The sequence below is a fragment of the Hyposmocoma kahamanoa genome, unplaced genomic scaffold (genome assembly GCF_003589595.1).
Source record: "Hyposmocoma kahamanoa isolate Upper Pololo Valley unplaced genomic scaffold, ASM358959v1 78, whole genome shotgun sequence".
Taxonomy (NCBI): Eukaryota; Metazoa; Arthropoda; class Insecta; order Lepidoptera; family Cosmopterigidae; genus Hyposmocoma; species Hyposmocoma kahamanoa.
The window spans coordinates 18624354-18648768 of record NW_020653945.1 but is presented as its reverse complement, the minus strand read 5'-3'; the positions used below and the strand labels follow the sequence as shown (position 1 = coordinate 18648768).

The following is a 24415-nucleotide window of genomic DNA, read 5'->3' as shown; positions in this document are numbered from 1 at the left end:
ATTATATTATATTATATTATATTATATTATATTATATTATATTATATATATTTATACGAATATAATACTTATTGGTAGTTTGCCTGACTGCTAAATCTGATTCAGGTAACAAGCCAAAGGCCTACAAGTCCAACGCCACCTCGATAACATCGCGTGACTCCTACGGGGTGAAATGTAGCGTGAGGTCACTTTTCTTAACTTAAATACCGTCAGTTGAAACATTTGTTTAATTCTCGCAGAGGTGCCAGGTTCGATTCCCGAGTCGGGAAAAATATTTATATGCCTTACATTTATTTCTCTCGTGAATTTGAGTGTAATTTGTGGTTGTCTATGTGTGTGTCCATGGCACCCGATACGAGGTTTTCCTAGTGCGGGACTATAAGTGTGTGTGATATTATTATTATTTTGGATATCTATTTTACACTCTCTCCTAATATTATATTTATTATATTTAAAGTTATTATTGGTTACTACTTCGGGGTTTTCTTCAAGGAAAATAAGTGACAAGTAACTCTCTACAAGGTTTTTCCAATTATTTAGGTAACTAACCTCGAGAGGAAAGGGAAATTGTTTTAAAATAAGCTAGTAGATGGATCTAGCTCATTAGGTTCCAGTTCGAATACGATGCCAGAAATCCGCCAGAACTGTATCGAGTACGGCGGAGCATAGGTCGAAGTCTGGCTGGAATTTGTGTGGACAAAAACATAACATAAACAAAAACGTGGTCAATACACGTTTTTGTTTTTACATCTTTACGTTTTTCTATTGTGGTATATTCAGAAATTCCACATGACAATCCATGCTCCAAGACCGTGTCATTCAACTTTTGATGTAATTTTCAGATTTTAGATCTATGTTAAGATCTCCCATAAATATTGTGTTATTTTTTGAAGTCGATAATATGTTACATAGTTCAGATATAAATAGTGATTTATTTGTGTTTGGTGGCCTGTAGAAGGCGCAAAGTGTAATTACGTCTGAGTATTGTGTTTTAAGCGAACCTATAATATATTCAGAATATTTAAATTTTGTTTGCGTAATAGAGAATTCGTGATTTTGTCGAACATATACAATTATTCCCCACCCTTTTTGTTAGATCTTAGGTTTTTATACATTATGTAGCCATCTATTTCACATAGGGATCTAATGCTATCATTCAGATTGACTTTCGTCAACACAACATCTATTTCGCTCGAACAGTTATGTATGCATTCTAACAATTTTGAGTAATTCTTTATCATAGAGCGGATTTATGTGGGAAAGTCAACGTATTTGGTGATTTGGTAGTATTATTAAAAACCCGAGTAAGGTTAAGGCAGTTACGTAATTCAGTGATGTCGTTACTTGTTATGTTTGCCATTTTTAATCATAAAAATAATAACACATTTTACAAGCCTTATGTCGAATTTAAAGATCGGAGGAATTACGAGCGTTTTCTCCATCAGTATGTTCTTGATGTCGTCGTCACTTCTTGTTATAAAGATTTTGCTTTTTTCCGTCCTTCTGACAAATACTTTCCCTTATTTGTACCATATAAATCTATAATTATCTTTTAGTTCATATTTTGTTTTTTATAGTAGGGTCTTAAAATAGAGTGTAAGAGCACGACGCACGCACAATAATTTTGCTAATAGGTTCTAAACTGTTTTTGGAGAGACCTATAAAGCAGCTAGTTACTATCCAGGACGCAGCTGTTTCTTCGTCTGTTAACGTAACAATTGACCGCCCGTCATCTTTGTCATTTTTTGGGGGTAAGAATGTCGCAGCCTTGATTTGGTCTTTATCTAATTTAGGCTTTAATAGCGATCTCCAGACCATTGTCGTTCCCCTCGTAAACCATACCGGATATTTCTACTTGATTACCTAGTTGTTGTTGCTCTTGTTCATTAAAGCGCTGCTTTAACGCACCCACTTCGTTTTCTAAATGTTTATTCTGATTTTCTAAACGTATGCTCTTCTTTTCCATCTTTTTTACCCTGTTCTGTAAAGACTGAACTTCTACTTCGTAGCTATCAATTTTATCACAGCAATAGTTCAGGGACTCATGAAAATCTTCCAGCTCTTTTTTAATGGTTTTTTCAACGTCTAGCGCTATGTCTTGCAATATTGTCTATGCCATATATTTATGTCTATGCCATGAGTCATGATCTTTTTTCCTCTTGTATTTGCGCACTCTTCTCGGTCTCCACTTCCTCTTCAAAGTGGGTATTATAAATGACCTTCGAGGAGGCGAGATTTTCTGGCAGTCATCGCAAGTCCACCCAATGCTGTCTGTAGCTCGAAGCGCCATCAGTTGCTTAGTTGTGTTCTTGTTCTTTCACATTGCATACACTTCAATCCTAGGGTTCTTTTGGATATATTTTTAGAACACATATCACATTTTTTTAACATTTCGAGAAGACGGTATTTGCAAAATTTATTTCTCACTAGAGTGCGCGACTGTATCGTAAGGCAGACGAGAGAGGAATGCTTGGTAATTGAAATGCAGTATTACATACCTATAACTGACTCTGGACCAGAACGAAACTAGTTTTTCAATCTTCTTCTTGGAATTCAAACACTAGGTGGAATCGTAGGACATGCGACTTTATTCTGGGCTTTGAAGGCACATCTCCTTATCCCAGCGGTCACTTCTTACCGTATCTATGGCATACACTATAATGCTTGCTATAGTGGTGAAAGCATTTGCCAATCGGTGTAAGGTGAGGTACAAGAAAATAATGACATTTCTACTAGCTATTACATTAATGCAAAATAATACTATAATATTTTTACGATCAGACGACAGACAAGACAACACATGTTAGTAACAATATTATTCTTCAAAAATATGTTAGTATTTTTATTAACCAATTTGAAAAAAGGAGGAGGTTCTCAATTCAACTGCATGTTTTTTATGTATGTTACGCGATAAACATTTGTAAAGAGGATACCTCAGTGGTCCCATTTAAATTTGAAGAAAATATTCCCCCTCGAAGGGTGGCAAACTAGGGGATGAATCCGGTTTCGCGCAACTGGTTTTAATTTTTTTATTTACAATTTAAAAAACAATTTAAAACAATTTAAAAACTTGGCAAATAGATGTAATTCCACGAATTTTTGAGGTCGGTTTTGCAGTACTCTGTATACTACTGTATACTGTCTACCAAGTGGCGGGACGAACAAGTCGTGCTCCTGGTGGTAAGCGACACGGCTATCCACAACAGTTGCAGTGCCACTCAGAGCTTTGAATCGCAAAGATCTCAGGGGCACTGCCATTACGCTAGTCACCCTGAGACATAAGTTGACAAGCCCTATGTGCCTGTAATTTATCTAAAATTATAAAATTAAAAATATGTAAAAGTAGGTAATAAATTATAAAATTAAAAGTACATTCGCTCATAGACTCCCTCAGACGTGAGGCGAAAAAAGTTGCCGCGTAAAAGAAACCTGATTACTCCTGTCAATGGTTTCGAGTATCGGGTTGGAGCTGTCACGCGGTCTGCAGGGCAGTGAGAATGACTTTTGCGCGTAAAGGCATTAAGTTCATCTGGCGAGGTTGTGCAAACATCCGCGAACTCGCTTCAGAACCGCGGCAGTCCCAACAACGTCTGGAAACCATTGTTACATTGTACTCGCAGGGTCTTATGTAAATAGTCTGAAAAATTTCAGCGCAGTACCGACTCTCGTCTACCGTACCGAGTCTCGTTAAACAAAAACCACCAGTATATGTGTATACGAAAGCAAGCATAGACAAATCAAAATTGCATAACTTTATGTGGGGTGAAAAGGTTTTATTGTTTCGCAGCTTTCGCACGCGAAGAAAATTTTGTCTCTGTTATTCAAAAATTAAGTATCGGCTAGAATCGATGACACGACGATTGTACTGTACTTACCAAGTACAGTATTATATACGATATTATGATAGTAATGGTGGAGTATGAGACTGCAAGAAAGAGTTCGCGGTAGACCTAGTAGATTTTTCAAATGTTATGTGAATTAATAAACAAACTGCCTACGATTCAAAAAAATTTTGCGAGACCAAACAGGTTAGGGTGATTTTTAATTTTTATGATACGTACCAAGTAACAGCATATGCTCACGCCTGTCCATAACAGTTGCAGTGCCACTTAGAGCTTTATATCATACAGATTTGCGAGGCACTGCTACTGCGCCCGTCACCCTGACACACAAGTTGAAAACTCCCAGATGCCTGTAATTTCACCAGCACCCTTACCCTTCAAAACTGGAACGCATTGATGCCGCACATTTCTGCTTGGCGGCAAAAATGGTAAAGGTGGCAGTACTTTCCTGGACGAACTCTTTCGCAAGGAACTCTACTGCTAATAAATGGAATGTACCCAATATATATCCAAATATTTTTAACCGACTTTAAAAAAGGAGGAGGTTCTCAATTCGACTGTAGTTTTTTGTATGTATGTTACGCGATAACTAAAATTTGTGAACCGATTTTGACGATTTTCTTTTTATTTGAAGAAAATATTCCAACTGTACGGGTGGAAAACTAGGGCATGAATCCGGATTCGTGCACTTTCTGGTAACCGATTTCAATAAAACTTGATAAATAGATGTAATTCCACGAACTTTTGAGGTCGGTTTTTTAGTACTCTGTGCTGAGATTGTTATAATACTTAAGTTAGATCTAGTACGGTTATATTTTCACTTTAGCACTCAGAAATAGTTGCAGCCCTACAAATTATTTCAACTTTATCGTCCCTGACCGATCACAAATGCTTTATGGCAGTCATTACGCTTCGATTGAAATAACATGATTATTATAGCTGCATAGAGCTTATTTTTGCAGCGTTTTCTATTTGTTCATTGATTTTTTTTACTTTGTTACCTACGATGTTCACTGTTATGTTATAATGTTGAAGTTTATAATAACATCGAAAGAAAGTAACAGTAAATTAGTTCCATATTTAAATTGTAAATTTTTGCAAAAATAAACAAGTAATTACTAATGCAAAGATCGAATACAAACAAAAAATCGTTTGATCTGACAGGACGTGTTGACACAAATAATTGTTCGTTATATTTAAGCTATAACAAACTAGTGGAGTAATTTTACAATAAAATGAATTTAAATTATGGTAATAAAACATCATGATATTCAATAAAAATCGATTTATGGCAAAATACGACAATATATAAAGAGTAAAAAGTCAGGTATGGTAGGATAGTACATTATTATTTAGTTACTTAACTGGTGGAGTGCCGTGGATACAAAACTTACGTAAGTGTATATTAATAACTAACTACCTGCAACATTTTAAGATTCGCTTGTATTCTGTAAATTTTTGTTATTTAAGTATTCGAGTATATTATATTGTGAAATATTAAATAACATTTCAGAACACTCGAATATTAAACAATACTTCATGATAATACTTTGAAAACTAACTTAAAAATTACCTCTCTAGTGTTATAGTTGTTTTGTTTCATTTGTATACATTTACCTATGATTGTATATTTATTACTACCTACATTTTAAGATTCACTTGTATTCCTTAATTATGTTTTATTTTGTGGAAATCTATCTACACGTTTTAGATTTTTGGATTTACATTATATATATACATATATAATAATAGAAGGACTGATTAGGCTAATAAAATTGCGAAGAATACCTAACAATATGAATTGAAACTGTTTATAAGGCAGTTTCTGTCCTACATGAAATTAAACAACTTTCAATACGTGGACGACGTTTCGGGCTCTTTACAGGTCCCATGGTCACTGTTGACCTGTAAAGGGCCCGACACATCGGTTTGTTTCCTATGTGTAACAATCGCGAAAACCTAAGAATTCCATGTATTTTTTGAGTTGAAAGCATTTGTACCGTGTACAAAATGTACGATAACTAAAATTATGCCTTTAGAAACAGTGAGTTGCGCCCTTAGTGCAATAAAGAAAACGACGTTAGGAGACTGCTAGAGAGATGTCCTTTTGATATGTTGTTTTTGTTGTTTTTGATATGTGTTTTCAAATCGGAATGGTGCAATATAAACAAAAGGGCATAACTCGTCTTATTCCGTTTTTCACTGGAGTAACTTCAAAAGCCCGCCATTTTGTCTCTATTCGTAGAGCCCTTTACGAAATAGTTCGTCCAGGGAAGTGCCACAGTACAATAGTGTTGGTGAAACTACAGGCACACAGGACTTGTGAACTTTATGTCTCAAGATGACGGGCGAAGTAGCAGTGCTCCTTATAAGTCTGCAATTTAATCGAATGACACTGCGATGTCATACGTCTATGACTGCGACTGTTATTTATAGGCGTGTCGCTTATTAGTAGGCGCAATACTTTAACGTCCTGTCGCTAATGAATAAAATAGATTTATTATTTCTTATAATAAAAATCGTAAGTTTTCACAGTTTAGGAGGAATCCCTATAGTTACAGTTATTTTGTTTCATTTGAATTTGCCAAAAAGAAGAAAAATAAAGTTCTTTTAATAGCATTCGAAATTTAAAAAATATAAATTGCTCCTTAAAGAACTGTGTAAACATTGATTTAAGATAAAAAAATAGGCAACTGCTCAATTATACCCTTAATAAATTACACATATCCTCTATTAAAACATAAATATATAGAATTCTGTTGACATTAAAGAAAAAACACTTGTTTGCAATTATTACAACGTCCGGTGATTAACTGATGACATATGATAGTTAACTATGAAAATCATTTACACTTAGCTTTTATTACGGGTTTCTTCGCATATTTTCTGGGCCAAGGGCTCTTAATAAACGCTTAAGTGTTGACTAGGTATCAAACAATATCTAGTATCTTAATATCTTAAGTAGATTTAATGTTTTATGACATATCGTTTTAGTAGCTGTAGAGGTCCTTAGTCGTTCGTCATGGGAAGTACTACTGCCGTCTCATTTATTTCTACCGCCAAGCAGTAATGTCAGTATTACCGTGTTGCGATTTTGAAGGGTGAAGGTGCTGGTGAAATTACAGACACATGGGCCTTTTCGATTTATGTCGCAGGGTGTTTGATGCAGTGGCAATGACCCTCAGATCTTTGCGATTTAAGCTCTGCGTGGCATTGCAACTGATATGGACAGGCGTGTAGGTTATCACCATATTGATCGTTCCGTCACTAGGTATCATAAAAAAGAAAATAAATTAAGACCAAAATTAAATAACCTATTTAGCTTACGTACTTATGGATAGGTAATATCAAAAAACTTCAAAAGATCTAGACATAATGATCAAGTCGACAAAAAGTACGATTATTCAACAGACAATCACCAACTACTCGTAAAAACTCGTAATAATTGTTAGACTATTAATTAGGTACGTCTATTTTAAACGTATAATATGACAGGACGAACAAGTCGTGCGCCAGGTGGTAAGTAACACGCCTGTTCATAACAGTTGTAGTGCCAGTCAGTCAGAGCCTTTACCTTTATCTGAGGAGCACTGACACTGCGCACGTCACCCTGTGACATAAGTTGACAATTCCCATGTGCCTGTAAGTAAAGTGATTTTACCAGCCTTAAAACACTGGTTGGCGGCAGAAATAGGCAAGGTACTTCCCTGGACCAACTTTTCATAAAGAGCGCTGTTGCTACTAAAAATTAGTTAAAAGGAAGGTTTAATGTTAATAACAAACTCAGTGTACGGATCTCACGCTCTTATTCAGTCTGTTTTGATGAGCTAAATTAAAACAAATGTTGAAAACGCTATTACCAATTAAAAACGTTCATCGTTACAAATAAATAGCGTGTTGTTTGATATTTATCATCACAAACTAATCCCTTTTCATCCTTTATTTAAGTTTGTTTTTGTTCACGCAGATTATTTCGTGCTCTTAGTTTAATAAAGCCACATAATCATACGTTTTGATAAGCGTGGTAGCCGTGGTAGACCTATCTCCTCTCAAGCAGAGGTCGAGGGTTCGAATCCGAAATCGCACCTCGGAGTTTCTCGGAATTTATGAGAGAAATTTAATATAATTTTAAATCGTTTTTCGGTGAAGAAAAACATTGTGATGAAACCTGCACATGGAAGAAGGTTCACAGACCTCGAAAAACGTGTGAATTAATAGACTGTCTGGGAAACCCAAGAGCCGGCAGCTACCCTGCCCAATGCATTAGCATAGCCATGCAAAGGTGGAAAGCTGCCACCATCTTGGGCACCTTGCCGCGGGGACCCAATTTTATTCATATAAATTAATCCGAGTTTTACTTTCTACTATTTAAGCTTTTATTGTACATTAAATGTATATTACGAAAATAAAATAGATTGAACTCTCCATTTAAGCATAACGCTCTCTCCTTAAAAGTTGTAATTTTGCAGATGTGGCCTAATTACACCAAGGGTGCGAATTTTATGGAACGCGTTGCATACACTCAAATTGAACGACAGAATGATTTAAATTTTTTGAGGTTATGATCTCAGCTGCTCACTCTTTTAAATTTACAAATGTGTAGGGATTGGGAATTGAAAGTAAAATTCTACACAATACATGGTTTTACGACAAAAAATATACATGGTTATTTGAAATACTAACAACCTCTCAGGACTATATTAGTAGATAACATTATAAACAATAGCTTTAGCTTTTTCTTCTTCTTGAGGTGCTATCTCCTACTGGAGGTCGGCTGCCATTAGGACTATCTGCATTTTAGACACAACTGCACGGAACGAGGATCTAGTGCTCAGGTTGAACCATGTCCGGAGATTCTTAAGCCACGAAGTAGGGGAAGGGCGGGCAAGACGAATTACCTAAGTTTATCATAAAAAAAACAAATATTATAATCAGTCATTATGTCATTAGGAACTACAATTGTTATTTTTCCTTTAAAGAAAACATAAATATAAATTTTGCAATGATTTTTGACTTATTTTCACATTTTTTTTAAAACTTGCCATTATCCGTTTTGCCCGCGTAGGGCGGGCAAAAAAGATTCACAGTCAGGCAAAACGAATTAAGGATATTAATCAAAACAATCGTCACAAAAATAGGACCCAAACCCCAAATATGACGAGCAGGCCTCGTGTGTCCATTTATAACAAGTGTCACAGCGTATCCAGTCCTCATCTGGAGGATCAATATATAGCTCTTGACAAACTGTGCACCGGTCCTCTCTCTCATCTTAGCGTTGTCCCGGTTGCGTCCTCAGCAGGGTTGCTGCGGAGCCCGGGGTCCGCTTTCCTACTCTTTCTCCTCCACTTTGCACGGTCTTCGGCATCCTTAGTGGTGAGACCATTGGCACGCATATCACCCTTGGCGACGTCAAGCCAGCACTTCTTGGGTCTGCCCCTTCTACCGGGGCCCGGCGGAGGTGGCATAGCCAGACATTTGTTTCCCACGTAGCAAGCCGGTTTCCGTAAGATGTGGCCGTACCAACGTAGGCGGCTTTCTTGCAGTTTATCTGCAATGTCACGGACATGAAGGCTGCCGCGGATGCGGGAGTTTCTGACACGGTCTTTCCGTGAAACTCCACACATCCAGCGCAGCATCTTCATTTCCGTGACACGCAGCTCCTGCTTATGACGCTCAAGTACGGGCCACGTTTCACTGCCATATAAAAGGACAGGCCTAATGATGGATTTATAGACCTGTCCTTTCAGCTTAACCGGCATCTTGGGGTCACAAATTACACCAGTCACCTCACGCCACTTTGCCCAAGCGGCTGCGATTCGGGCTCTGACGTCGCAGTCGATGTCTCCGGACGCGCTAAGTACAGATCCCAAGTATTTAAACTGGCCCGTAGGCTCGACCGCGTCTTCGCCTATGCGTACGGGTAGGGGATCTGTAGCGTTGCAGACCATGTACTCAGTCTTCGCCACATTTAGTCTCAAACCGCCGTTCTCAAGCGACTCCTTCCACACATTCACTCGTCGTACCAGTCTCCCTCTATCCGCATCCGCCAGCGCGATATCGTCAGCGTACATAAGCATCCACGGGGGTTGCTCATGCGTGTCTCGGATGGAGCTTGAGACCTCGTCTAATATCACGCTGAACAGATAGGGACTGAGAACTGAGCCCTGGTGAACTCCGACTGTGACAGGGAAGGGTTTAGTGTCACCAACAGCAGTCCTAACCATGGATTCGGAATCGCGGTACATGTCTCGGATGATGTCAATATAAGCTTCTGGTACCCCTTTGGATCTCAGTGCCCACCAGATCATTACACGGGGGATACAGTCGAAGGCCTTCTGCATGTCAAGAAACATGAAATGCAGAGGCGTATTCTTCAATCTGTATTTCTCCATGATGACCCTTAGGGCAAAAACAGGATCCATGGTCCCAAGACCAGGCCGAAACCCATATTGACCCTCCGAGACAGCACTCTCCTGTCGGATCCGAGAGTCTATTATACGCTCGAAGAGCTTCATGGTGTGGGACATGACCTTTATGCCCCGATAATCGCCACACTCCTGCACCGATCCCTTCCCTTTGAAGACTGGAGTGATAATACTCAGTCTCCATTGGTTAGGGATTTTACCGGTGAGGAGCACGCGATTAAAGAGGCCGGTAAGGATGCCCACACCACGGGGACCCATTGCCTTCCAGGCCTCGATGGGAACCCCATCGGCTCCGACAGCTTTCCGATTCTTCATGCGACGAAGAGCTAAGTGGACTTCCTCAGGCGTTACCGGTCGCACTAGTCCCTGATTCGGAGGGAGGACCGGTGGCTGCACCTCTCTTTGCTGCTGATTCAGCAGCTCGTGGAAATATGAGCGCCATCTCTCCTTCACCGCGTCGACCTCGCATATAAGGTTGCCATGAGGGTCTTTAATGCAGCGACACTTGGAAATATCTTGTGCCGCTAAGACCCTCGAACGTGCCAGCTTAAAGATAAGCTTCTGCCCCTCAGACGATTCCAACTTGTCATACAACGGCTGCAAGTGGTCCCGTCTGGCTCTGGCTACAGCTTTCTTAGCGGCACGTTTGGCATCCCTATATGCGTCGCGGTCTTCAGAAGATTCGGACGCTTGCCACGTTTTGAAGAGGGCTTTCTTCACCCTCACCTCCCTCTGGACTGTGTCGTTCCACCACCAAGTTTCTTTGTCACATTTGCGACCACCCTTGGACAAGCCCAGCACCGCTTTCGCCGCCTCAGATATGGCAGCCTGAATGTTGTCCCAGTGGTTCTGGACTAGATCACCTTCAGTGTCGGCGCATTTATCGCCGATCGCTGAGATGAACTCCTGGGACGTGGTACTATCAAGCCGCCACCATCTGATTTGGCGTCGGCAGCGCTCAGCGGGCTTGTCGGCCGGCTTTACGCAGAGATCCATGACAAGAAGACGGTGTTGCGCAGTGAGACTCTCACCTGGTATGACCTTGCAGTTGGCCACTTTGCTGATATGGTGTCTCCTGGTGAGTAGGAAATCGATTTGGGTGGCGTGTCCGCCGCTCTTATAGGTGATTAAATGCTCGGGGTTCTTTTTAAAGAACGTGTTCACGATGGCGAGATCGGCCGCCGCACACGTTGTGAGGATGTCTCCTCCCTCCGCGTTGCGACTGCCGTACCCGTAGCCACCGTGGATCCGCTCGAACCCTTCACACGCCTCACCCACATGACCGTTCAGGTCGCCACCCAAGACGACTGCCTGAGACAAAGGAATGGCACTCAGCACTTCCCCGAGTTGATCCCAGAACCTCGCCCTGTCCGTGTCGCTGCAACCGGCCTGAGGTGCGTAGGCGCCTATCAAGTGGGTCACGACCCCTTCGATAAGCACCCTCACTACCATAAGCCGGTCGCTAAAGCGTTTCACTTCCAGGACGTGATCGTGAAACTCCTCGGAGAGCACCACGGCCACCCCGTTCACGCCCCGAGGAGCACCGGTGTAGATCAGCTTGTAGCCATTCCCAATGAGCCGGGATCTGCTGCCTTTCCACCGAGTCTCCTGCAGGAACGCCACGGCGACCCTCCGCCTGGAAAGCACGTCTGCTAGCTCCCTCGCGCGTCCAGTCAGCGTGCCAATGTTCCACGTGGCAAAGCGGAGCTTCCTGTGATGGGTAGGGGCTCGCCTCTTTAACCGTGCCCACCCTTCACACGGTAGCCCTAGTCCACTTGCCACAGAAGTCGGGCGAGGCTCCTGCGCGCCGTTTTGCGGCGGCGCCCTATCCCTATGCCATATCCTTCTGTTGACTTCCATAAGTTGATGTGGCGGTGTTGGTTTTTACGGGAGCGACTGCCGTCTGACCTCCCAACCCCCGAAAGGGAAAACCCCTCGCTAGAGCCTCGTCCGTCTATCAGCAGGCGCACCACTTGCAGGTGAGGTTAGCTTGGGCTCCAAGATGTAGGTGGAGCCCCCAAAACGCCCCAAAACGAATTAAGGATATTAATCAAAACAATCGTCACAAAAATAGGACCCAAACCCCAAATATGACGAGCAGGCCTCGTGTGTCCATTTATAACAAGTGTCACAGCGTATCCAGTCCTCATCTGGAGGATCAATATATAGCTCTTGACAAACTGTGCACCGGTATTCTTTGGTATTTTCTTTGTCTTCATTTTTCTTCTTTTTCTTCTTGACGTTAGACGAACCAGCTTTAGAATTATCATCAAATTGGACCTTCTTTTTCACTGAAACGGCGTCTTGTCTTTTCTTCTGTTCTAATTTTATCGGTGTGCTAGTAAGAACTTCTGCTCTCTGTGGCTTCCGACCTTTTATGTTTCTTTTGTTAATTTCTTTAGGTATAGGCCTTATTTCTCGCAGGATATCAATATTTGAAATATTACTATTGTTTTGAACTTCCAAATCGTCAGTTTCATTAGGCTCAATACATTTTGAAGCAGAATCTCTAGGTTTATCCTTGTCTTCTACATCTTTGTTTATTTTTACTTGGACCGGCTCAAGATTCTTTCGAGATAGAGAATTGGGTTGCTCTGTGATTTGCATGACAATGTTACCATGAACTGGTTCCTTAGAAACCTCAACCTGATTTAAAAAAAGAGGGCTGGGCGGTTCGCTTACGGGAACATCTTCTCTTTGAACAATATTTTCTGGTAAAGTTTCAGTACCAGGTTGTTCAGCAAGTTGATATATTTCTGATGGCGCAAAGTGTTCTTCTCCGATTGCTTGCTTATTGAATGGATATATGCCACTGGCACGAAAGCCGCTAATGGCACTTGCAGGTGTCGCGCCTTTCAAATATGCGTTTGTGAATAGTTTTGCAACATCATATTGATTTATGATTCGTCCTAAATGTGCCTTTTGAAAGGTATTCACTTCCATTTCAAAATATTTTTTGATTGGTCCATAGACTGCCACGTCCAGGGGCTGAAGTCGATGTGAGGTGTGCGGCGGGATTGAAAGGAAGATCACGTTGTTATTTGACGCATAATCCAAGACTGCGTAGCTCTTATGGGACTCGTGATTGTCAAACAATAACAAGGCTTTTCGTTCTTCAGTGGGACGGACTTTTTCAACAAAAATATGAAGCCAGCTTAAAAACTTTTCAGTGTTGACCCATCCGCTATCGGTGATTGTTGCTTCTGAACCTGGTTGAGCACCATCAAGTAGTCTTTGGTCAAATTTCTTACGTTTAAAAATGAAAAAAGGTGGAATAAAAGTTCCCGTAGGGCTGCAGCAACATATAATTGTTGTCAGCACTCCTCGTTCCTTGCTGGAGACAACCCCAACTTGCTTTTTGCCAGAAATTGACAAAACCTTCGGTGGTTTGTTGTGGTCACTCCAGTCTCGTCAACATTATACATCATATCAGGGATAATATTGTGTTTCTCTATTGTTTCTTCCAAAAGAGAGTAAAATCTTTCCACAGCAACACGGTTGAAACCTTTAACTCTAGCTATAGAAGTAGGTTCTGGCGTTCGTAGTACCAACTCAGGATGTCGAGCTCTAAATTTATGAAACCAACCTTTCCCCGCTATATTGTCAGTGAAAACACCCTCTTTGCCAATCTTTTTAGCAAATTCTCCAACTATTCTAAGAAATTCTACTCGTGTCAAGCCGTAGAAGATAGAATCCATTTTCTTAACATAAGCTACAAGATCTTCTTCTTCCTTGGGCGTGAAAATAGTTTCGAATCGGCCAAGCTTCTTTTTAGCTGAACCCTTCTGCAAATGTCTATATAAAGTAGCATACGGAATACCGTATTTCTTACTTGAAGCAGTAATTGAAGATATTTGAGCCTCAAGCATAGCTTTCTTCAAGTTTTCTTCTGACCATGAGGCGCGATCAGTCTTGCGCTTGTACTTGTACACCATCTTAAACAAGTTGATTGATAAATTAAATACAAATCTCTTATTATAAGAAAATGTTAAGCCCAATGCTATGTTAAAACATACCATTGAGTCTATAACCCTTAAATGTCTCCATATTAAACTCTGAACTATTTAAAAAAAGTAATAGAAAATGGAGAGGGCAAAACGGACAGTATCCGTTTTGCCCGGTTTCTTCTTGCCCGCCGGGTACATAATTTTAAACAACACACATAAAAATATAGAAATTAATAAATACTAAGTGGAATTTTATATGAATGTTTACTTCACTAAGCAATACTTTTAGATAAAAATAGACAAAGTACTAAAGTCTTATAAAAATAAAGTAAAAGGAAATATAGTTACCTTGAAAAATCGATGTTTTTTTAGCAAAAATGATTTTATCTCACTAGACCGGCGTCAATCACATTCCGCGGCGTGTGGGCTACTGGTCGCGTCAAGTAAACAATGGCCGATCGTGTGATCCTATTTCTATCTCTTTCTTGCAATTACGAACAAAATTAGGCATAAAATTCTTCTTGCCCGACCAATTCGTTTTGCCCGTCCGTCCCCTACGTCTTCTTCCAAGTGGTCGCTTTCTCTGTATCTTTCCTTGCATAATTAGTCGGAGTAGGTCGTATTTATCATTACGCATTATATGACCAAAGTACCTACTGGAGGAAGTAAGGATACCATCGCTCTTCTGCGTGAAAAATTTCCTGACCGAGTGATTTCTCGAAGAGGCGATCACAATTGGCCACCGAGATCTTGTGATTTAACACCTTTGGCCTTTTTTCTTTGAGGCTACGTGTAAAATAAGGTCTATGCCAATGGCCCACAATCGATTGAAGACCTCAAAGATGGAATTCGTGAAGTTATCGAGGACATACAGCCGCAAATGTTACGGTTACGGTTACGGAAACGTTTCCGGAACTGGCCACTTACATAAGCAATATTTAAAAAGTAATTACAACATTTGAAAATGGAACTCTTTGGCTGTAGAATACAGTTTGTTTCATCTGACTATCACTTGTTTTTACATTGTGGCGTCATTTTAGAAATTGGTTGTCTACCTAACTCGTGAAAATTTTCGTAGTATGATTTTCTACGACTTTAAGTGTAATTTAACAGCTCAGCAGAGCTTCACTCGGCTTCAAACTGCTTTTGGCGATGAAGCACTATGCAAGACGATTATTTATAGCTGGTTTGCAGAATTCAAACGCGGTCGTGTGAATCTCAGTCACGAATTTCGTGATGGTCGCCCGTCTAATGCTGTGAACAACAAAAACATCGATGCTGTGCGCCGTATGATCAAAACAGATAAGCATGTGACATAACTACTATGAGATTCGGACATCTTTAGGTACAGGCATGAGTCAAATACAATCAATACTACACAAACATTGGGGTGTGAAAAACTTGTGCTCTCGGTGGATCCCACACAATTTGACTAAGTCTCAAAAAACGGATCGCGACACTTGGTGCAATGCTATGCAATAAAAGGGGCGTCAAATTTGGTATGGGACTTAGTAACAGGTGACGAAATATCGATTTACAGTTACGATCCCAAAACATCCCGGTACAGTCCCGACCTGGCACCTTGTGACTTTTATTTATTTCCAAAAATTAAGAACCAGTTACGCCGTCAACGATTTTCATCACCTGAAGAGGCTGTCGAAGAGTATAAAAAATATGTTTCAGAGATTGTCACGGAGGAGTGGCATAAATGTTTTCAAAATTGGCTCATTCGTATGAAAAAGTGTATTAACGATATCGGAGAATATTTTGAGAAACTATGAACTCATTTCTGACCATTTATAGTATTTTTTTCGTATTCATTCCGGAAACATATAGTACGCCACACTTATGATCCTGCAAGCGCAACCGAGGCGGCCATTTGATTGATATTGTTTTCCATTATTAATGGCATACCCTCCTTTTTACAACTAAATAAACATCCGATAATTTCGCTTAAAAATACTCTTTTACATATCAAAATGAAACCTCTTATTGGAAGACCCTTTATAATAAGAAATCAAAGACACCGCGACATACCACTGTTTACCTCCTAGATTTATTAATTAATCGTATTTTACGACATATACAGGGAGATTTGAGGTGGGCTTATTCGTAATTGGGAACTACAAAACACATCCACTGCTAGACGTACGCTTCTTCGAGAAGAAACCTTATATCAAAACATTAACAAGGTATTAATTAAATTTTTATTGAATTGATATTCAATTTATTTTTGTGAAATTACTCCACTAGTTTGTTTCTTCTCTTCTTCTTCATCTTTGTATTAATAATTATAATTAACAAGGTAGTCAAGTTTTCGGGAGCGATTGAAGTAAAAAAATAAATAAAACTACGATTAACTAGGACATCTGACCGATTTGGAGGTTGGATATTGAATAATGAATTACAAAATATAATTTCTAAGGCTAAGGCCTTGTCTATTCTTGGAGTTGTCTATTCTTGCACTTTAGCGCATTGTGCAGTGCCGGCTGCTTACAAGTACATGGGTATATACCTCGCTTGTGATGTCTAGAGTTAAGCTCTAAATTGTACGGAGGGCGGGCTACCACAATGCATAACTAGGTTCACAACAGATGGATATTGCTGCCTTTCTCGTGGATTTATGTGATTTTAAGGCTTTAAAATTAAGGCTTTTTCCGACTAGCTCAAGCCGATTCCAAGTTGATAAATTTAATAACAGTAGAGATCCTTGTGAGAACTCTTTCACAAAGACTTCTACTGCTACTAAATTTATCAGGAAAGTACTGCTATCTTACCTATTTCTGCCGCCAAGCAGTAATGTGAGCATTACTGCATTCGATTTTTGAAGGGTACGGTGCTCGTGAAATTACAGGCACATGGGACTTTTCAACTTATCGCAACCCTCATGGAAGAATGGCATAAGTGGAGTTACGTCAAAAATTTTATTGTAGCTCTATCGACAATATTAGTCGATAGAGTTACAAGAATTGGAGAGGATGTGGGTTATATTTTTCTGTATCTAATGGAGCAATAAACATTTTTGACGTAAATCCACTTATGCCATTCTTCAATGAGTATGTCTCAGGGTGATGGGCGCAATGGCAGTGCCCCTCAGATCTTTGCGATTTAAAATATGTCTGAGTGGTGCCTACCGTAACTGCTATGGACAGGCATGTCGCGAGTCATGCAAGTCAAGTGAGTGACGAGACGAACAAGTCGTAGCGTAAGCGACAAGTTTATCCATAACAGTTGCAGAACCACTTAGAGCTTTTTATCGTAAAAATCAGCACCCTTACCCTTCCAAATCGGAAAGCAGTAATACTAACATTATTACTTGGCGGCAGATACAGGTAAAGTGGCAGTACTTCCCTGGGCGAACTCTTACACATGGAGCTCTAACGCTACCTACTAAAACGTATCGGGCTCTCTTAGAATTGGTTATGACTCTAACCGTGCACAGTTAACAAATTTAAATGCTCTGGAACTCAACAGTATCGTTATGTTACTCGTTCAAGATGTATTTTATACTATAGTCATTATTCATTATCCTAGGTTACAGGCAAGTTCCATTCAGCGTAAACATCACGTCATGTCGTTATGCAATTGATAAAATAAGTCACAGTTTAATCAATAAACCGGGCAACTGGCGTGGGCGACATGTTTGTGCACAATTTGTTAATTTTCGATATTTTCGTTTCAACGGATTTTACACGAGATTTTCCACATTAACAAAGTACTTTATACTATGCGACGTCGTTCAGCTAGTATCATCCATATTTTTGAGAGTACATTGAACTCTTACTCCATAATACCATTTTGTCTCTACAAGGTTATTTGAAAAATACTAACAAACTCGCGGACTATAATATTACTACATCATAAACATCAACTCGAGATATTGTTTTAATTTTTATTACGAATTATTTAAGAATAAAATAAAATACAAAAAAACTGAGTTTTGCAAGAGATTTTTAACCTAAAATACTAATCTAACCTAAAAAAAACAACTCGAGCTCACGAATTACTACAACTTACATATTTTACTGATTTTATTATAGCTTATTACATTTGAATCAATTATAAATGTTTGGCACCTCAGTTAAAATAAATTTATATAAACATATCGCAATTTTTTGCATTTTACTAATCAAAATTGCTTATCACTAAAAAAAATTGCTCTGAAAAGTTTGTAGAATTACATCTATTTATTTGCTTAATTTTTTATATTGAAATCGGTTAACGGAATTTTCTTCGTATATGAATGGGACCACTACCGAGCCTTTGAAACAACAAAGGATCACCGAAATCGATTCACAAATGTCGGAATAATCGCGTAACATTCACACAAAACCTTCTCCTTTTTTTAAGTGGGTTAAAAATGAAACCTAATTAAAAACAAGGATGTCTAATTCTAGAGATACCTAACTTAAATAGGTTTAATTGTAGCATCGTCACGGCAACGGTAGATTAAACGTTAATGGGTATTGTCGTAGTGATTATCAACGCGTAAAATAACCATCGCCATGTCAAAACCACGACCAATTAATTAAACAGGTGTGTCCGGCTTCGTAGCACCTACTATAATACTGTATAAAGTTTGTACAGGTTTATATTATAAACTTTTATCGGTGTATAATATATTATTTTCATTATCGTGTTTTAAAGCATAGTTTCCCAAAGTGGTCACTGTTACCCCCAGTGGGCTCTGAAGAGTCCTAGGGTAGGGGCCTCGGTAGCATTTAAGGGGTTGATACTATCCAGAGGGTGCTACCACAAAAAATACGTGTTTTCAAGTATTTTTGTGGTGTTGGACGTTGATTTTTGTATGCCAAAACGTTTGGGATTCTATGGTCTAAAGGAATGATATTACCTATCACCCTCGGACACACACTTTAAACATCTGTAAGTCAGTTAGTAGCAGTAGAGTTCGTTGTGAAGAGTTCGTCCAGGGAAGTACCTATTGCCACTTTACCAACTACTGCCGCCAAGCAATAATGCGAGCATTACCGAGTTTTGCTTTTCGAGGGTTAATAAGTGTACTGGTGAAATTACGCGCACATTGGACTTGTCAAATATGTCTTAGGGTGACGAGGTCAGTGGTTGTGCCCCTCAGATCTTCGCGTTTTAATGCTGTGAGTGGCACTGCAATTGCTATGGACAGGCGTGTCGCTTACCACCCGGCGCACAGTATGTTCGTCCAGTCATTTGGTATCATAAAAGTAATTACATTGACATTCAAAGTCGCACCCTATTCTCAAAACCGGATTGCGTAAATATCTTCTAACACGGTCAAAATCTGCAACGTGTATATATTTATTAGTAAGGTATAAGTTTATTTAGGTATATTTTAATATATACATATATTTTTTTATAATATCAAGTGACGGGACAAACAAGTCGTGCGCCAGGTAAGCGACACATGTGGGTACAAATACATCGTTATTTATTATATGATAAATTATTATGTAGTTTTTAATTTTATTTGTACATTACATCTCCCGCTCTACTAGCTTTCCTCTACCTCAAAGGTTGTCGGGAAGAGATCGCTGTTAGCGATAAGGTCGCCTTTACAAGTTGTTGCATGGTTCTTGTTCTTGTGTGTGAGCAACAAAGATATATCTATCTCCATTGAACATTTTATTTTGACTCAATATAAGCATTGCGAAAGAAAGAAAAGTAACTTGAAATTTTTGTGTGTGTGTGGGTCCGTGAACGGGTTAAATTAATATAGTTGTTAAAGATAGAGCAATTATATTAATTTAACCCGTTCCATAACAAGGGGTACGTATAGGTACAGCAAATTCAACGCCATAACCAAGCACCTATTTAGGTAACATAACTTTATGCTCTGCCTACAGGGATACGTAAACGATATTCTGCATTTTTGACCTCTGATATAAATACAATCTGTATGCCACTTATGATAATAAGATCCAAAGTGTGAAACTGAGTATGCTGATGACTGTACCCGTTCATGTAGCAAGTAGGGAATTGTAATTAAACAGGTGCTTGATTAGTTTTGTCGTATTTACAATATACAGTTCATTTCCTACTATTGTTTGCTAAAGGTGTTTATACACTGGATACAAATGACACAAAACCTTGGTTCGACGCCTTTTCAGTTCGTAGAAGTTCAAACTTAAGATTTGACTTTCATAAAACGAGAGCACTACTTATTGGTCAAAGAATGGAACCAGCCCTCAATACAAGATACTACGTGCTAATAACCTTTCTACGGTCTTACCGTGGTGTGTTGTGACATCTCTAACGTTCCTGAAGGAATTCCATGACAGAGCGTAAAGTTTGGTATTAAGTGAAGCCTTTGACCTTCTCTCTGCAAATATTCAACATTCGTAATATGCCAAATGATAATAATATGAACGTTACGCAACCTAGGTGCAATAATAAAAAGTCACTTCTGCAAAATGACAACTCAGAGGTTTCAAGATTCTACGAACGAAATTAATCCGTAACTTTTTATGCTAGAATGGAAGAATTATAAAATTTCACATATTTTTTTATACTATCAAGTGACGGGAGGAACAAGTCGTGCGCCTGGTAGTAAGCTACACGCCTGTCCATAACAGTTGCACTGCCACTCAGTGCTTTAAGAGCAGTTACACACGGTGACTTTTAGCAGCGATACAAACGCGGAATTGCATCGCGACACTTGGGATTTATAGGCGATTGCATCGATGCAATCGCGCGTTTGTATAGATGCAGTCGCCTATAAATCGCAATTGTAGCGATGCAATCGCGCGTTTCACGAACGTATGTTTGCATCGTTGCTAAAATTCGCCGTATGTAACCACTCTAAATCGCAAAGATCTATACAAATATCAAACATGTAAATTATTTCATCTAGTTCGTGTTCTTTCATGTGGCAAAAGCTCTTTTGACGTATGATCATGTGTTGCTTTATTATATCAAAGTTACGATTTAATAATTAGAAAATTATAAAACTTTTGTACACTTGAGTGTACATAAGCCTTAAATGGTTTTTCAATTAATAAAAAAAATCAATACAATTGTGTTCATTTTTAACACCGAAAAGTAACGTAAATATAGAAACGTTGCAGTCTTATTATTATTCATTGGCGGACTTCCGTACATAGTGGTCGTTTACTCCAGTTTCGAACAATTAATGTATGTAGTTCTGTGAGAATGATTCTAAATGACGTTGGACAGGAACGTGTCAAGGTGGGTTTACCTTTGCTTTATTTTTATTAATAACGTTATTTCTACGTAACCGATAAATGTTAAGAATGTTTAATAAAATAAAAATGTGATTAGTCATAAATAAAACACTATATTACTCCAAAATTCTAGTTACATATTGAATTAATGTTTTACTTGTCAAGTACAACACAGTTAAGCCATTCTTTATTTAATACTGTGGCTTTGTACAAGAATCGCGAAAGTAATATGACCGTAGGCTCTTTTTGAATCACGCCATTTTTACAGGTTTATTTTCATTCATGTAGAGTCAGACTAAATACAGCTACGTACAATTATTACTGACAGATAATCGTAAAATTTGTTTCGCCACCGACTCTGAAAGTTGACCCCAAAACAATATTATTATTAGGTCGACAGCCTGTAATTTGTTACTTTGCATAATTGTTACAAATGTCAACTCGGCGTATCAATGCAGCATTTCAGCAGCATGAATCAAATACAATATTAATTTAATTTCGTAGCTAAAAATTATATTTTGTATTTACTTAAATACAAAATCTGCTTAATTTTATCTAACGTAGATAATAAGTTGTTCAGAGTAAAGAATTAGTGGAATCTAGTAAAAATTTCAAAATCCTCCGCCAACGAAATCTGATATAAAACGCACAAAGGTAACTTAATTTTGTGAGTTCCTTGCACTATTTTGTGTAAAGGTTGTTGTGTGTAAAGGTAGGAAAAGCTACAAAGTACAGTTCTGTGAAACAGCCCAAATCCAAAACTAATTTCAACAACAATTATCTAAATATAAATATCCTTGTCATAAATAACGCATTTGCGTATTGATAACTTTCGGAATATCGGCACCTAAATTATATTTTCTTTGAAAAATGTCATTTACGTGTGAAACTAACTGATTCCAAATATGTTACTAACTCTTTTTCGCTAAAAACGTCAATTACGTTGTTTATGACAAGGATGGCAGAATTTCTAATACTACTTGCCGCAACAATTGATCACTGCATGAAAAATTAAACACTGTGTAACATAAATTGCCTAACTAATTGTGTGCCTTCGAATTAAAAAAAAACTGTCAAGTAATTATTTCACCATGTCGTAAAACCATTACGCTGACAGCCGCTATGTCACACTCTTGGTGTAATTAATAAAGCCTGTAGCAGTTATTCTATATTCACTGATATGATAATTGATAACTGGGCCATGTTCTGAATAAATGTGTTAACTCGCAGAAAATCGTAAAATGAGTTATGAATGCAGTCAGACCTGACAATATATAAAGTTTAATATTCTTTTCAGTAATATATTTAAAAAAAAAATCGTAGTAATTGTTAAATGAAAAAATTGTTTTCACAAAATCTTATTCGTTTCACAGGCAAATTTTGCAAAAATGTGTTATGTGTGGTTAAACCATAAATGCAAATTACAACACATATCTTTCAACGTGGTTTGAAACGATTTAGTTTAAGTAAACTTAACACATACAACTTGTTTGAAAAATGTTAATACTTTAAATTTTGTCGATGATATGGATAGACCGGAAATGATATAGATTCTGAAACTGAGGATTGGGCGATGAGAGTAATAGAAAAAATAAAATTAGAATTTGGCAAATGGCGCACCTTTCAATATATTTATTGCGAAAACTGAAGCTTAATTGGTTTATTTCAATCTGAAAGAAAAATAATGAAGGCGAATGCGAGTAAGACGAAGGTGTTGTAATTGAAAGGGATAAAAGTTGAAAAATGGGAACAAGATTGAACCAACCTTCGAGAGCCCTGTAACGCTTTAGGATGGATTCTACTCCTTTGGCGGGAGGTGTGGTGATGGAAACGAGACGGTGGCACCAGTTCGAAAAGTTACTCAGAGCACTCCCCATTGTAAAGACAATAAAACACGCACAGAGAGCCAACGTCTCTCCATAGGCTAAGGGGCTCCATACCATCGGGGCTCCATCGTCTGCGAGTTGGATGGAGTCAAGTGGGTCAATCTGGTGTTTGGGAGCTCCTGCCAAGAGATGTGAGCAATACTCCATATGGGGCCGTAACCTGTGTTTTATACAACAAAAGTCGGTGAGAAATACTGCTTCACTCTATTGAGCACTCCGAGTTTTTTGGAAGCCAGTTTGGCTTTGCTCTCCAAATGACCCCGGAACTGAACTTCGTTCGTATGTCCAGTCCAAGTATCCCAATACTCTTAGAGATGGTAAGGAGAAAAAGGTAAAGGTGTTCTGTAACTGAGGCGCTATTACAAACGGGTATTTTTAGCGGTAAACGCGTGTCTTTGCAGGGTTAAATTTGACAAGATTCTGTCGGCCCTATTCTGAGACCTGCTCCAAAGAAGTCGCGATTTTGGACACAAGTTGCAATTTTTTTTTAGTTCCACTTGCTGATATATATTTGTGCGACCTGTATAATAGGCATCACTGGTACTGTCATCCGTATAGCAATGATTGTTACTAGTTAATAACATATCGTTGATATCAGGATGAACAAGGTTGGCAATAGCACAGATCCTTGCGGAACGTCGGCATTAATGAGCATGGTGTCCGTGCACAATCCGTCCACAGCGTTTTTGAAGCTCCGCTCAGACAGGAAGCCAGCTATCCAAGTGCACAGCCCTTTTGGAAGCCCGTAAGATGGTAGCTTCGGTAGAAATGCCTTGTGCCAAACCCGATCTAAAGGCTTAGCGATGTCTAAGCTCACGGCCATTGCTTCCCCCTTGCTCTCGATGGCAGCTGCTCATTGGTGCGTGAGATACACAAGAAGATCACCAGCACTACGACCGCGGCTATATTAATAAGAGATGGTTAGTGTGATGATATTGAACGGAAAGTAATAGTCGAAATCAGGTAAATGGAGCTCTGTACGCCTTTATGAGTAGCCAAAACGTGTCAAGAAAGTGCGGGTTCCAACCTTGATGTACGGTAGCGATTATTGGGTGTGACAGAAGAAGCATGAAATTAGGGTATTAGTATAAGAGCTTTGAGTAGTATGTGCTCTGTTAGTGCGTTCAAATTAGGCGT

At 39.0% G+C, this 24415-nt stretch overlaps 2 protein-coding genes across 2 annotated transcripts in view; one reads left to right on the top strand and one right to left on the bottom strand.

Annotated features, from left to right (window-relative positions):
* Positions 1–24415, top strand: part of LOC113232928 (organic cation transporter protein-like) — a 63307-nt gene that overhangs the window by 11873 nt on the left and 27019 nt on the right. The window lies entirely within an intron of this gene.
* LOC113232929 lies at positions 12619–14643 on the bottom strand. Its single transcript, XM_026467835.1, has 2 exons — positions 14563–14643; positions 12619–14202 (listed from the first exon to the last, which is right to left on the bottom strand). The coding sequence occupies exon 2, from the start codon at positions 14200–14202 to the stop codon at positions 13582–13584; it is 621 nt and encodes a 206-aa protein (XP_026323620.1). The 5' UTR covers positions 14563–14643; the 3' UTR covers positions 12619–13581.